The sequence below is a fragment of the Sparus aurata genome, chromosome 5 (assembly GCF_900880675.1).
Source record: "Sparus aurata chromosome 5, fSpaAur1.1, whole genome shotgun sequence".
Taxonomy (NCBI): domain Eukaryota; kingdom Metazoa; phylum Chordata; class Actinopteri; order Spariformes; family Sparidae; genus Sparus; species Sparus aurata.
In genome coordinates, this window is record NC_044191.1 from 11,076,238 (window position 1) to 11,091,790 (window position 15,553).

At 44.1% G+C, this 15,553-nt stretch overlaps 2 protein-coding genes across 2 annotated transcripts; one reads left to right on the forward strand and one right to left on the reverse strand.

Moving 5' to 3' along the window:
• The first annotated feature begins 357 nt into the window (after positions 1 to 357).
• On the forward strand, positions 358 to 5,680 carry klf9 (Kruppel like factor 9). The gene is made up of 2 exons (XM_030417357.1): positions 358 to 1,229; positions 3,617 to 5,680. Exons 1-2 carry the CDS (start codon positions 833 to 835, stop codon positions 3,895 to 3,897), a joined length of 678 nt encoding a protein of 225 aa, XP_030273217.1. The 5' UTR covers positions 358 to 832; the 3' UTR covers positions 3,898 to 5,680.
• Positions 5,681 to 5,803: 123 nt separating this feature from the next.
• fam219ab (family with sequence similarity 219 member Ab) lies at positions 5,804 to 15,157 on the reverse strand. The gene is made up of 6 exons (XM_030417358.1): positions 14,865 to 15,157; positions 13,156 to 13,255; positions 10,386 to 10,491; positions 9,450 to 9,530; positions 9,310 to 9,364; positions 5,804 to 7,532 (listed from the first exon to the last, which is right to left on the reverse strand). Exons 1-6 carry the CDS (start codon positions 14,940 to 14,942, stop codon positions 7,374 to 7,376), a joined length of 579 nt encoding a protein of 192 aa, XP_030273218.1. The 5' UTR covers positions 14,943 to 15,157; the 3' UTR covers positions 5,804 to 7,373.
• Positions 15,158 to 15,553: the final 396 nt, after the last annotated feature.

Sequence of the window (15,553 nt, forward strand, 5' to 3'; positions counted from 1 at the left end):
TTCAACTGGGTTGAGTTATAACAAGTTATAACATTCAATAAAAAGACATTCTATTATAAATGTTGTATATATTTTGGATTTATATACTATAATATTCACATCTTCCATCTCTGAGTACGAAGTCATTTTAGCTGACGCTTCAAAATCACTTTTAGAAAACGACACTCATATGTCCCAGTCATTTTAAGCACTTAAATGTGGCATCGGTTTGGTCCCGCCGTCTCTCCATCGTTCCCGCCCTGTGATTGGTCCAGCGTCCTGTCGCTCACTCACGTGAATAGGCGATTCCAAAAACTGAGTCGTGTTTCCTCGCAGCCAATCAGAGCCCCGCTTTCGTATGACGCCGTGGGATTCCGCGAAATTGTTTCTTGGAGTTGAGAGATGTACCGCTCGCAGTAAAATAGGACAAGTTGACGCATGTGTGGGAGCGCACAGAAAGGCGGAATAAACGCAGACACAATAGCTCCCTCGCTGAGCCGCTGTGGTTTTATCGATCCGGCAGTTAGAGGGAACGAACCGCGAGAAGGAGAAGAAGAAGAAGAAGAAGAGGGAGAAAGGGAAGAAGACAAGGAGAGGGAGAAGGAGAGAGGAAGAGCCGGGATTCAAAGTGCTATCTTTGCTGCGGGGGTGTTTACTTATCCACCCTGCAACCTCAACAAGAAGCGCAGCCTTTGCGGAATAGTCACATTGAAGACGACACGTGTGGATGGTTAACCACATGTTTCCTGTGGAGACCGCGGTCTGATCACTTTATGGTGTCGGATTGTTTGTGAACGAACAGCCACTCTACCAACACACTGTCCCCCTTCCTCCACCCGGACCCGCTGTAGTGATGTCGGAGGTCGGTGTCTCTGCAGACTGTGCCCCCAGCCGACCGCCGGGTCGGACAGAGGACGTGTTGAAAGAGAACCAGGAGAACAGGACTTTGCTGATGGTGGCAATGATTTTGTTGGACTTGAACAACCCCAACGCCGTCAGCGGCGGAGGCAGCAGATGTCTCGGTGGCATGGGCGACGCTGCTGGCGCGCAGGAGAAGGTGGAGCGGGGGAGTTGCCGGTTGAACGCCGGGGACAGCCGGGGCTCGGCGGCACCCAAACAGTCCCGGAACAAGAGGGCGGTGGCGGTGAGACAGGAGTCTCCCGAGAAGAGACACTGCTGTCCTTTCACGGGCTGTGGGAAGATGTACGGCAAGTCGTCCCACCTCAAAGCCCACCTCAGGGTGCACACTGGTAAGCCTGAGTGACCGCTCTGCGTCACTTCTGCCATCTTTTTTTTTTTTTTTTTTTTTTTTTTTCCTGTATTTCATACGCATGTGTTGACATCACTGTTCAAACTCTGCTGGCTGAAGACGTCAAACCACGGAGGAGAAAAACTAGCTCAGTGATTATGACGTCGTCATCATCAGCCATGGCTTAAGTTAGAATGTGATATTCAACGCCACAGACTCCACGAGGAGGGTGAGCGAGGGACCACATGTTCCTGCCAATGAATAACAGATTAGAGGAAAGGTGGTCCCATGAATTGGCCCCTGCTGCTGCTGGGGGGTTGGGGGTGTGACAGAGCAGCCCATGGCTGGTCAGGGGCAGGCTGAGGGGGGAGAGGGGAGGCGTGTGAGGTAAAGAAAAAGAAGTGCTGGTGGAGGAGGAGATGGTGGTTGGAGGGTATTTTTTTCATATGCTGTTGACGCGCACCCACTGCGATCAGGGAGCACCGCCCATGTTTGTACAAAAGGTGGTGGACAGGTCATCTGGAAAATTCACGAGGCACGTTCTCCAAATAATGAGACTTGATGCCTCAAATGATTGATGGCTGTTAATAATCAATATATATATATATCAGGTTCTGTGTGTGTGCACACACGGTATTGTAATTACAGAGCAGTAAAAGTCGACATCGTGGCTTCTGATTCACATGCAGGTCACTGCGACATTGTTGTCCCCACATGTTCTTGTCCGGAGATAACCCTTCCCTGCACCACTATTTCCTCATACGTCATCCTCCTCCACTCCCCTCGCGCCGGGTTGTAAACAAGGGCAGACATGTGGTTCAGTAGAGCACGTGCAGCAGAGGGAGGAGGAGGAGGAGGGGGGCGGCCATGCTCATTTTTTCTTTTGGTTTTATTCACGGGGCTCTTATGATGACTCACCATTTTTAAAATCATCAAGTTCTGTTACTGTTCCAGGAAAATGCTGTTTGTGCACGGCAGCGTCCACAACTGGATTCCTCACAGACTCAGAACAACATCACGGAACAGAATGTTGTCCCTCCCCCTCCCCTCAGTACATACATGTTTAGTAATCTCTGTGTTTGTGTGTTGTTTTCGTTATCTGCAGCCCTCCATTTCAGGACTGAGACGTAAAATGATGGTTCTGAATCGTAATGTGAGTTAATGATAGTTTAGTAAAGGTTATGGAGCAGCTGTGCTAATACAAAAGGTTAACTTTAATGTTCTGTTTGGTTTCCTGGAGACCACGGGCTCTTTTTAACAGCTCCAGACTTGTTTTATCACCATGATACTCCTGATGAAATCATGGTTAAACACAACAGATTTTTATTTGGTCTGTAGCAGTAGTTTCTTTTGACAGTACATTTTACACCTCAACCTCCCCAATCCTCAACAGTTGTACACATTAACGTGTGTTTCCAGTTCTCTGGGAGTCCTACTGCATATGTGAAAAATGTAGTTTAAAGCCTTTCGCGGCTCCAGAGGAAGCTGCATGTAATCTGATAAAACTGCCTCCAGTGATGTCATTCAAAAAGCAAAGTTGCATTGTGGGAAATGTAGTTGCAGGTTTTGAAAAGCTTTCCACTGGTCTTGCAGTGTGCACTCCTATAACACTGTTGGATCCATTATGGCCACCTTAAAAACAAATGATCAGAATGGTAACATTCTTCAAAACCTGGCACCTACACCTAGCATGCAACACTGGAGGCAGTTAATCAGATTACATGCAGCTTTCTCTGCATAAAAATATGCAGAGTTACCCCTTAAATGGAGTTTGGTCATAATAAGTCCCAACTTTGACCTTTCTGAGGGCTGACTAATCCATTTTAAAGTGTAGTAATGGAGGATGACAAACAACATATTTCTTGGTCTGTCGGCAAATAAAATGAGTGTGTTCATTCATATATAGCACAAATAACATGTGGAATGTGAACATTTGTATCGTTAGTACATTAACAATACTTTATTGACATTTTTGTATTGTGTCACCATCATCATATATTGTAAACGTTCATACTTTTCTACATACTGGGTTTAAATGAGGTCAGGAGAAAAAAAGTGAGGAAAGAAATTCTTGATTTTGCTATTATTATTTTACACATACAGCAGCAGGACTCCAGAATACCAATATACACTGCAGTGGGATGCCAGCTACAACCTTGGCACCTGTGCTGTTTCTCCTCCTCGTTTGGGGACCCTGCTGCTGTAGTACGAAACAATAACTACAAAATCAGTAATAAGTCTCCTTCAAAACTTTTTTCCCCTCTTTTTTCTGACCTCATTAAAACCATGTATGTAGAAAAGTATGAACGTGGCAAAGCTTTAAATCCAGTCAAAGGGCAGCCTTCAGAGGAATAGTAATACAAAACCTGTGTGTGTGTGTCTCTTCAGGTGAGCGCCCCTTCGAGTGTACCTGGCCGGACTGCGGCAAGAAGTTCTCGCGCTCAGACGAGCTGACGCGTCACTACCGCACACACACGGGCGAGAAGCGCTTCAACTGCCCGATGTGCGACAAGTGCTTCATGAGGAGCGACCACCTGACTAAACACGCACGGCGACACGCAGGCTTCCATCCCAGCATGCTCCAGGGCTCCGGCGCGGCCAAGAGACGCCGCTGCTCCGTGTCCGTGTCCTCCTCTGACTCTGGAGACCAAAGCCCTGCGGGGGTGTGAGACACACCCTCATAGCACACATACTGTATATACATGAAGGTTCATGCAGTAGATACAGAGGCAAACACAGACACAACCACATGTGGGCTTGTGCACTTTTACACACACGCCTGTCCAGTCACACACCTCAACCAGCCAGACCACTATTTAAAGTTTTTCTACGCATGTACCAGAAACATAGCTTTGACTGTAATCAAACTAGAGCTTCCCCTCTCTGTGCCCTGAGGTGATTGGTATTTATTAAGGGATATGCAGGGTCTGTCTGACGGCTTCTAGTTGCTTTCGCCATTTGTAATTATGTGTTGTGTGAGTTTTTTTTTTTTCTATGTTTGCCTGGAACAGTCTGCAGTCTAGGAGGTGTTCATGTACATTAACACTACATGTGCTCACTTCACGTCACAGTTTTAAATTCAGGCTAAGACAACAGGAAGGGAGCAGATCATGACTGAGATGGAGTAAGACGTTTTGGGACTGGTCGTTTCGTAAATATTACTGTTGCGCACATACACTCATACTTGTACAGTTATCTCCAGTCCAGGACGAGGTGAATGTACAGTATAGCAGTATTATCATGTAAATAAAATAAACAGACTACTTTTTTGATGGATGTATACTCAGTATAGTTAAGTATTATTAGAGACAAAGCTATAATAGAGAGAATTACAGAGCTTGGGTATTTAATTTCTTATATCTGGCTATGGGCTTAGTAAATCAGGTATACTGTGAGCTTGTAGGCTTAGACGACGTGTTTCCTGTATGGAAACATAAATGTTGACGCATCATAATGAAGCAGAACACTTTTAGAGTACTTCTGCTCGACCATAATATATAAGCAGACCTCATGGGAAAATACGATTTTTCAGGCTTGAATTTTGTCGATAGTGCAGGAAAACACAACAGGGTAAAAGCCTTTTAAAGGGCAAAGTTAGAGATTTATTTTTCACTCTGTGGCGTCAAGACCATAATGATTCACGTTCAGTTAACGTAGGAGGTCTGTGCCTTTCAAGGGTTTTGTAGCAGAGATGAATTTCTACATTTTCAGCCTTTGGAGATGCTACATAAATGAACATCATCAGATTCTTTATGTTGATATTCAATGCTACGTTGAATATCAACCACTGTCTCTTATGCCAACAGTGCCAGTTGCTGTACATTGAAACTTTTGTTTACTCTGTATCTGAACTGCATTTCTTATCAGGGAATAATGCGACAGCACGGTCATTTCAACCAGTACTACACCCCCTGGTGGTGATGTGGAAGCACAACATTTCTCACGACACCATTTTTTTATTTTCTGTTCAAGCATTGTAAGGCACGCTCTGTCTCTGTTTGATTGGTTTGTTTTTTCCCGAGTCTTTTGAATTACATCATGTAGCATGTTTGTATGTATTTGTTTGGTACAATGTATTTTTTTAATTGTCTGGTAATCTTTTGTAATATTACTAATGGGATGAGAGGTCTTATTTGTCCACTGCAGGAGCCAGAAACCTTGTTGATGTCATTAATTTTTTCTTTTATACTTGCAACACAATGCATTCAAACGTCCAGACAGAGTGTACAGGTAGGTGTAGTAGGACGCAAACTACATACATTTGTACAGTGAAATGTTTTTCTTTTTTCCGGCATTATGACAACTGTGATTAGATGTTGGTGCCTTTCAGGTTAATGCCCTTACTTCTGATGCTACTGTACTGTAATCAGGGACTGTCAACGCAGACCCCCAAGTTATTGCAATATACATAGCTGTGTAATAAATGACTGCTCAAATGTTTTAACATTAAAATTATTTTTCTTTGTAAAAAAAAAAAAAAAATCCTAAGAAGTATTTCTGTCCCACGTCACACGACCACACCTGACGCTGTAATTTCACAAAGATGTAACGGGAATACAGCGAGGACAGGAAGTGCTCTATTAGATTTGTATTTATTCATTGTTTTTCATACACTGCACATAACAATAACATTGTTAAATACTGTAATGGAAGTGTTTACCTTACAAGAAAGTCATTTTAAAAAAAGAAAAACAATCATCACCCGTGTCTAAATGTAGATAAAAAAAAAAAAAAGCATAACTTCATAAACAGCAAATGCTAAAATAAAGTAAATCATCAAGATGGCGATAAATACACTTCTCTGTACTTAAGGCATACTCTCATTGCAAATGATCAACTGATTTAAGGGGGGCAGAGAGTCGTAAATGAAGAATACTAGTGCTCCAAGTCGATGATCCTTGATGTCGCAATTACAAAACAATTTCCAACTATTAGTCAAAAGAGACAAATAGATCTCATCTCGCCCTTTCTGTTGGCACTGTATGCATGCGTGTGAGTGTGTGATCAGTGGAAATGGGAATGGAAATGAAGGGGTGACACTGAGAAACGATGTAGTGGGGGGGGGGGGGGGGTAACACAACAGTGTGTGCTGAACAATGGATCTTCAGGCCCCCCACCTTCCCTTTGGCCTTGTTAATATGTGAATCACGTGAGCATCATGTGCCACGTGCTGTATCGTCTTCCCTTTTTGACACAGTTCATTTCAGCTAAGACACTGTCACTGCTATGCAGGAAAGAGTACAAAGACACGGGCCCAAAAAAATGTGCAAATTCAAAAAACAACACGAGTCAAGCTAGTGCCACGGCAGCAGCGTGCGGTTGCACGGTAGATATGGGGCGAAGTCGAATGTGCAACGAGCTACTTCTTAATTTTCCAGTTTCAGTCCAGTGTTCTTTCTTCATGCAGTTTGTTCGTCAGCCATACATGTTCATACATTCCTCCACTAAGTGTTGAAGGGGGCGTGGATGAGTGCAATACCTGGCCCGTGCTACATAACAAACCTGTACAGTGCGATGAATACAGTACCAAATATCCTCTATTTGGGGTTCCGAGACTGCGGTCCATGCTTTTGAAATATCTCCCGTTGACGCGTACAATCATACATATCCCTCGGGTTTAGAAAGAACAAAAGTAAGCATTTAAATAAAAAAATGTTTAAAAAAAAAAACAAACTAGAAAAATGCAACCCAGAATTCCGGTAAGCAGAACAGTTGAGTCAGCAGTTATGATGATGTTTCTTACTCTCTCGGGGGGTAGATGGAAATCACTTTATAGCATCAGTTAGCCTTTTGTTTTCGGTCTACTAATATCAGTGTGTTATGTTACATCACCAGGAGAAAGGCTCTCGGACACAAGTGCACGTCCTACCATAGGAGGAAACCACCACTTTAACTCTCATTTTAAATACATATTTGATATTTTCACGTGTGTTCCTTCCCCCTCGATTAGAAACCCAAACGTTTGACATGTTAATCTGATTATTCCTCATTGTCATCATCATCATAGCACTGAACTGTCATCACAATACTCTACCAATGCTTTCACTGTCGTCACTGTGGCGGCGAAGTGAACTCGCAGCAGATGGAGATCGGGGTTATAGTGTGTGGAAAAGGGGGGAGGGGGGAGAAGGTCAGGGGGGTGGGGTTACTGTATTTGACAGGTGGTGGAGGAGGTTGCCTGGCAGCACATGCAGGTGGGGTTGACGGATTTGGGCGGGATCAGATCCAGGTCCTCGTCGTCGGGGATTTCGTCTAGGCGGTAACCATCTTTCAGTAGCTGGATGTTCAGATCCTGATTGATTTGCTGGAGGAGGGAGGACAGAGAGAGGAGAATGAGGAGTCGGAGCTGCGTTTCCCTACGACAGGGCCGTGAACCAGGACGGGCTACAGAGCTTTGGGACTATGCACAACCGGCTCATTCTTTTCAACATATTGGTAATATGTTCTTATATTTTAATGCAAAAATATTTGCATGCAAGTATTTTTATATTTTTTTCTTTTTTGGGGGGGGGCTCTGATGAACTTTTGTCTCAGTTTCTGAACCACTAATCCACCAGCGGGGTGGAGAGAGGCACTGAGCAGAGGAGCTGTAGCTTGGACTGTCGAAAGAAATTCCCAAACAGGACAGGTCCAGACGTTTTTATACATTGAGCTTTGGGCTAGATTTCTCGTGCAGTGCTCTCTGCATGTGTTCCAAGTAGGGCCCAGGCTAGACACAAAATACCCAATGGGAAGAGCTGATGAGTGTAGCTAATGTGGGAACCTGCCTGGTGAGCTAGCAGTAGATGATGGATGAAATGTATCAAAAATAAAACTGCAGGACTTCGTTCCAATTCTGGTTTGATTCTGATATTATTAAGATTACCTAGCTAACTGAGCTAAAAACAAAACAAAAATACATTGTGACACAATTTGAGAGAATTTATCAATAATTAGACATTTTTGGCAGAGAGTAGGATGAGAAGGTCGTCTCGATTCCTCCCTCATGTCTACCATGAATATGAATCCACAGAGAGCAGCTGGTTGGCTTAGCACATTGACTGGAAACAGCTAGCCTGGCTCCGTCCAAAGATAACAAAATGTGCCAATCAGCACCTCTTAATCACACTCATTAACATGTTGCATCTTGGTTGCTTAATCTGTACAAAAAAAGAAGACAATTCACTTGTCTTTTTTGTTTCTCACACAAACACAGCTTCCCTCTGACTTTATCAGATTTAGCCGAGTTTTCTCAAGCTCATGACTCAGACTGGGCAAAGATTTACAGCGGTAACCACGGCAAAGTGAGTCGAGGCACTTTCGCAGATGGTCGCGGGGATCATCGCTTGGAGCTCTGTCACGAACACGACGACTACTGTCCTGGCGTGATTTGTTTTTGGCAAAGCAGTGCCTTTGTTCGCATGTAACTGATTGTCTTCATGGCTTCATTCAAAATCCCAGCATTTAGCTGCCTCACCTGCAGTGGATTAACTGTGTCTACTGTGCTTCATACACTACAACAACAAAAATCCATTACTTTGTTAATCCTACTCTTGTTACGGTGTGTGCTTTGCCCTTGCCGCTGTTATCGAGCGCTAAAAAGGAGGGAGGAGACGATGGCTACACCGGGTTAAAACATTTAGTTTATGTGACAACACTGTGGCATACACCCGCAGTGTATCCACAAGCCCGGTCCTGTCAAGCATAAAATGGATGTAGCGGGTGGGAGTGAGGATTCCCCTGGAGAATAAATCCGATGATGTGTCTGTGATTCGCACTTATATATTGGCAGCAGCATTGAAAATAGGATTTTCAGGAGCAGACACCCAGAGATATCATTTCATTTGTTTCCCCGCTTTGTGTCTCACACACACACCCACACACACACATCTGTGTGCAGGTGCGTCTGCAATGTAATCATGCACTTGTAGCACACGCGCTTTGAGAATTAACATGGATGAGCGGGATGGATATAAATGGGTTTGCTTCAAGACTGGCTTATAAAATCTGACTCTTGACAATAAAAGAAAATGGAGGAAAGAAGGGGAGGGAGGGAGGGAGGGAGGGGGTGGATGACATGTAGAAGCTGTAACGTATCTCACCTCAGCAGAGGAGTATCCCGACGACGAGTATCTAGACATGTCGAAATCGTCATCACTGAAAGAAACAGAGGCACAAGTTAGCTTTTTGTTTTTCTGTGTCCTGGATGTTCACGTAGCTCAAGGTGTGTGAATGTGTTCACCTGTCCGTGTCTAGGGCCACCAAGGGCTTCTCGTCCGGGCTCTGGTCTAAAGAGGAATAGCCTTTATTGGGCACTACCAACCTGTGGGGCAGGTACAGAGAGAGAGAGAACCGAGGAGGGGGGAAAAAAAGGGTGTAACAGAGCAAGATGGGAAGAGGCGGAGGAGGGGAAAACAGGAAGAGATGAGTAAGAAAAGGGCCGGCGGAGGCGCTGACAGAAAAAAGGAAGGCGGCCTTGAGGCAGCCTCGCAGCTGAACTACAGTAACAAAAGCAGCATGAAAGAGGTCTAATTTCTAACTCCGACATCTAACAACCGCCAAAATCAATAAAACTACTCTCCTGCCAGCCTCACTGACAGACAGAGATAATGACAAGAGAATATAATCTGTTTTGTCGAGCGCTGAAAACATGTTTCTGTTCAAACACATAAAAACAGCAGACGGCTCACTGTGAGGGAGGCCACGCACGAGTGGAGAAGTGGACTTTTTAATGGGGATTCTGTGTGTGAAACAGTTGCTGGAATTGTCAGTTTACATCATTACATATTCCAAAGTGTTTCTACAACTTCCCTTTGACCTTTTTAAAGGTCTGAGCTGAACAGCGGTAAACTTTTTCTCCCTTTTGCCCGCATCCAGAGCCACCAACTCATCATCTGAGCTACAGATTGTTGCTCTGCATTTCGTTTGCATTTAACCCCGGACCCAAAGAGTGTAGATGGCTCCAGAGACACATCTGGCCCTCTATCTATCTCTCGGATCAAGAGGGGCGTCTCACCAAACTCTTGTCAAAATTTCTGGTTGTTGTATTATTTCTACCTTTACCTTACCCTCCACCGGAGTACTAAAACAAAAATACATCTGAGCTGCTGTCACCAATCAGAACGACACCAGCGAATGAAAGAAGATGGAAGTGGAGACCACAGCGTTGACTTCCTACCGTGTTCTGGCCATGACGTTGTTCTTCTTGGGCTGCTGGTTGACGGGACTTCCTACAGTGTTGCTGTTCTTCAGTGAGCCCTTCCTGGCCAGCTCTCTCTGTTTCTCTGCACGAGAAACACACACATACACACACACGCCAGGTTAGCTCCAAATGACACACAAACTGCATGAGAAAGTGATGGATTGATGGTGAACTGATGTCAGCGTCGTCTACTTGCAAGTCTGTCATTTGCTTGTAATGAAATCCCTGAATAAACTTTTGTAATTTGCTGATGTAAAGCACAGCAATGCCAGATGGCATCCGATTAAAACCACACTGCAAACTCTGTGGACGTCTCCAGGTTGTCAGATTTGCAGATTTAACAAGAAGACATCAGCATAATTTAAACACGTGCTCTTCAGGAAGTGCGACGATCAGTAAGACAGAAGATCGCGAAAGCATTCGACAACATACTGAGGAAGAAAAGACTCCTCCTGTGACAGAGAATCCCCTGGCCTGTCTTCAAAACCTGACCCCAAAACAAATAGCTACTACCACCATTAGTCCAGCGGTTAACTAGAATATAAAAGATCTGTGACACCAGAAAAATGTTGCGTCTAATTTATATTGTGACACCAGTTAAAGGCATTGCATGTTTAATGCAGGAAAGAGTTTTAAAAGGCCGTCCGCTGTAGATCAGATTATTTTCGGTCCCAAGGTCACAAAGACACAGTGACTAGCTTTACAAGCACACACTATTACAATATGAGGAGGTTGTATTTTATACTCAGGAAATGTTATGACAGTGTTTACATGCTGTAAAATTCCAGTGAGACTAAACAGAATAATATGAAGCAGCGTTGAAGCTATCTTCGTGCTCTCACTTTCACCGTGGATGTAGACTGAGATGAACATCTGCACTGGCCGACTCTGCTGGAGCTAGATTTCGAAAAGAACCAAGTCGGATTTATTCTGGACTTGATATCAACTTTGAGGCCCATATTGGAAAATGTGATCAAGACTCTTCCACCTGAGAAATGTTGCCAAAGGGTGGCAAAACACCATGCAGGGAAGTTGATTCATTCAACTCCAGCTAGTCCAGACCTCTGCTGCCAGACTTTTAACAGAAACTAGGACAAGAGAGCAAATGGCTTCTGTTTTAGCTCCCCTACACTGACACCTTGGCTCTTTTAGAACTGATTTTTAGTTCCATTTTAACTCACACACAAAGCTCTTAATGACATAGCACCTCCCTACATTTTTGGACCTTTTAGCTCCCAATCAACCAGCTCTTTAGTGCCCTGATCCTAAAGTGGCCCACAAAACAAGTGAGACAGCAGCTTTTAGCTGAGACCGTGAAACATCTTTCCCAGTTACTTCAGGTATGAAAGCACTGCTCACTTCTTTTGCGCATCTGCCTTTTTTATTACTTCTGCCAAGTAGGTAATGTTTCTCACCCATGAGCCGTTTGTTGGTTTGTCAGCAGGATTATACAAAAACTACCAAACAGGTTGTCACAAAACTTAGATGTAGGATGGGTCTCAGCCCAGAACAGACCCCATTAACTTTTGGTGCGTATCCGTATAAAATGACGGATCTAAGAATTGATTGACATTTCGTAAATTTCTGAGGGAATGAGGCAGAGATCTTGATAGGAAAAGCACACATGTATGGTGGCTGGTATCTATGAACGAGGACAATTGGATCTAGAGGATTTAACTATGTTTTATTTGATATTGCATTAGGCCTGATTGAATTACAAGGGACTCTGGTGAGTGGCATTCTTGTTCGATGTGAACTATTTAATATTGTTTTTCTATTGCCTTCTGTTTTTATCACCACGCTGTAAAGCACTACACCGCATTGTATGTATGAACTGTGCTATGTAAACAAAATTATTATCATTTTTTGAAATCATTTTTCATGTATTTCTGTAGCTGAGTAGTTTCCTGATTTGTGAATACTCCTGGCGCTTTAAAGGTTTTGGCTGAGAGAGTATTGCAGTAGGAGTAAAAGAAAAATAAAGAGGCGCTGCTGCTCACCACTGGATTCTGTCCAAGGTGCTGAAATGAGACTTTAAGGACTGTGGCTTCTCGCAAACACACAAGGGAGTTACATTCCCAAACATAAAACAGGCTGGTATCTTTTGCCCTGGATATCCATAAGCCAAATGATGCATATCATTTGTAAGAGCTGAAACGATTAGTCTTTTGAGAAGTAACGGACAACAACTTTGAAAACTGATTATTTGTTTAAGTTACTTTTCATGCAAAAATGCCCAAGCCCTGCTGCCACCAGCCTCTAAAATATGAGGATTAGTGTTTTTTTTTTTTTTTTTACAGTTTTATATGGTGTAACTTGAGAACTTTTTGAGATATGTAACCGCACAGAGAACACGCATCATCCTGATAACACCCTACTCTGGGAACTTGGTATATCAGACTCATTGATTAGCAGATTAATCCAGACAAATGACACATAACTCATCTGGCTGCAGCCCTGAAATGGACGATAATGGTACATTTTACTGAGAGTTAAGCAGCACAACAAGGACGTTTAAACCACAGCAGTCTTGATTTGCCACGTCACAGAAAGATTCTCTGAAAATTGATCCCCACTGTTCAAATGCCATCCCACCAGGAAACAGAGTGGCCCAAACACAGCCACAGTCTCGGTACAGATCCCTCTGCCTTGTCTGGAGACTTTAAATTCACACTAGATTACAAGAGATGCTGAGTCCCACAGGCGGAAACTTGGCCTTACAAACACTGCAAGCTCCTCTACTCACCTATTTTCATCTGCAGGGGTGAGGGCTTGTAGTTGATGGTGACCGGCTCCCCCTCTCTGGTGTCTGAGTCCGCCTCTGAGGCTGTGGACGAGGCCGGATCCTGGAGACAAACAACAAGGCAGACGGCAGAAAGATGAGCAGAAATGTGCATTACGGAGGCATCGATGAATAATTAATGCGCTTTTGTAATGCACAATCGGCCCTACTATGCCCAGACGATGAGAATAAAACAGTTCATGAATAGGTAAAACGTGCGAGGAAGAATCCGTCTCCATCTAGTGAGCACCTGTGTATATTCATGGATAGCAGAAACAGAAACAGACCGAAACTGTAAAACAGAACAGATACAACTCTCTCTCTCACCGAATACAGTTTAGGTGCATGCAACATATCAGGAATGAGCCACCTTTAAAGGTGCACTACGTAGTTTTGGGCATCTTCTTTTGTTGATTTTATGGCTAAACAAGCAAAATAAACAAACTCTCTCTGTTTTCACGACTGAATAAACAAACTGAATTTAAAGGACAACACAGCTTCATACTGTTTCACTTTGTTGATATGTGGCGGACCCTGCCACCTTTCTAGCTTCAAGCAGTGTTCTGGGGACCTTACTTTCCTCTGAGAACAGCTTGTTTATTCAGTTATGGAAAACATACATATTTACGAGTTTGCGTTATTACCTCATTAAGGGCAGAATTATGACTTTAAATTGCTTCTCTGAGATTACAAAGCAACCCGTTAAACTCAAATTCTGGCCATATCTTCAAAATGTCTCTTTTCAAACCAGACTAAATGTATGCCATATTAAAACAGAACAATATCAAACATTTGTTTAATCTATAATGCAGATATATTGCCAGGCCATACAAAACACTGAACTTAAAACTACACTTGTTTTCTTCAGGTTGCTCTGGGACCCTTTGGAGGACTTCTTGTAGTCCCTGGATCCCACTTCAGGGAACACTCAAATATATCCACAGGGCAAGGGTGGGGTGAATAAAGATCTTATCAATCAGTGGAAACGGGAGGACCGGGGATGAATGGACACCAGGTCAGACTGCTCTGGGTCTAGTCTGGCTCTCTAGCGGCCCCGGCCGTGGGCAGCAGAGGCCGCCCCGCAGGCTGCAGTAACCCAGGGCCCCGCTACAGGCCACGGAGCGCACAGCCACACCACGTCCACTGATTCTCCCTTTTAAAATCAAAAAGACAGCGGTTTGACGGGAAAACACGAGCACTAAACATCTGCCTTTGAAGGCCGCTCACTCGTTACGTCACGGCGACACCATCGGCGTCGACGCCGGAGCAACTTGCTGCATGGATGCTGAGGATGTGGCGGCGGTGCTGGGATGGGATGCTTGTTTTTCACCAGACATGACGGATGCTGCTCACTACGCAGCAGACCGGACGCTGCTCGCATTACACGACTAGAAACGCCAGACTATGAGCAGATCAGCCATCATCTCACATGTTACTCTGCCATTTATAACATTTCACTGTGGTAGAAATATATAAAAAAAATAAATAAAAAAAAACTTGCTCTGTTGGCACATCAGCCCATATTACGCATGGCAGGTGATGGATGTGTCGGGATCCCAGAGCAGGACGTTATGAATGGCAGGCCTCGTAGACTAATAATCCCGAATTAATGAAGACGTGTTGGATCGGAAAACACGACCAAAACACTGATGATGATCTCGTATCTGACTCACCAGCGGCTGCATCTCAGCCTGCATCTCCGCCTCCTGCACGGCGCTCGGCACTTGAAATCTGTCTATTTCTTCCATCATTTTGGCGACGCGCCTCTTTCCTCCCTGCTCCCGGAAACAAACTGCTGCCAGACGCTCGTTCCGACGACTTATCGCCGAGATTGTGTGTGTGATCTCAGACTCGTAACAATCTCTGTGGCTCTCCGCTGGCGAGCCTCATCCCAGCAGGCAGTATGTCGACGGTGGTGTGACCAGTTGGGTGACGGTGACTCCACCACCCACTTCCGGGTAGGGTATCCCAAGCTATGGTCCGGGCACCCAGAAGGGGCCCTCTGAAGAGGAACAGAGTGGTCCCCAGCAGAGTGGGTAGTTTGAATTGAAGGCACGATGACGTGAGTGAGTCCAAAAACAATCCCCAATTGAAATTCTACTTGGATTTTTGAATTTGTATTTGGAATTACAATGAGAAAGAAGAGTCCTATTGGTAATTCTGGTAAAAGTTTAATAAAAGTCCCCTCAGACGTTAAAAATATTTCTATGATCAAGGAGAAGAAAAAACACAAAACAAACACAAAACAGAACCAGAACATTTCTTTTCTTATGATGGTTATGCAGTGTTTTATGGGATTTTTAGAAATTTATGTGAATCCTGAGGGATTTTATTGGGACCCACAAAACACTGATTCCCAATA

What these genes read in the sequence shown, in the direction of transcription:
- klf9 (XM_030417357.1), top strand. Translation starts at nt 833, where the DNA reads ATGTCGGAGGTCGGTGTCTCTGCAGACTGTGCCCCCAGCCGACCGCCG. An exon ending in CCACCTCAGGGTGCACACTG is followed by an intron (nt 1,230 to 3,616) that starts GTAAGCCTGAGT and finishes GTGTCTCTTCAG; the next exon opens with GTGAGCGCCCCTTCGAGTGT.
- fam219ab (XM_030417358.1), bottom strand. Translation starts at nt 14,942, where the DNA reads ATGATGGAAGAAATAGACAGATTTCAAGTGCCGAGCGCCGTGCAGGAG. An exon ending in ACCCCTGCAGATGAAAATAG is followed by an intron (nt 10,492 to 13,155) that starts GTGAGTAGAGGA and finishes TTTCTCGTGCAG; the next exon opens with AGAAACAGAGAGAGCTGGCC. An exon ending in GTGGCCCTAGACACGGACAG is followed by an intron (nt 9,365 to 9,449) that starts GTGAACACATTC and finishes TGTTTCTTTCAG; the next exon opens with TGATGACGATTTCGACATGT.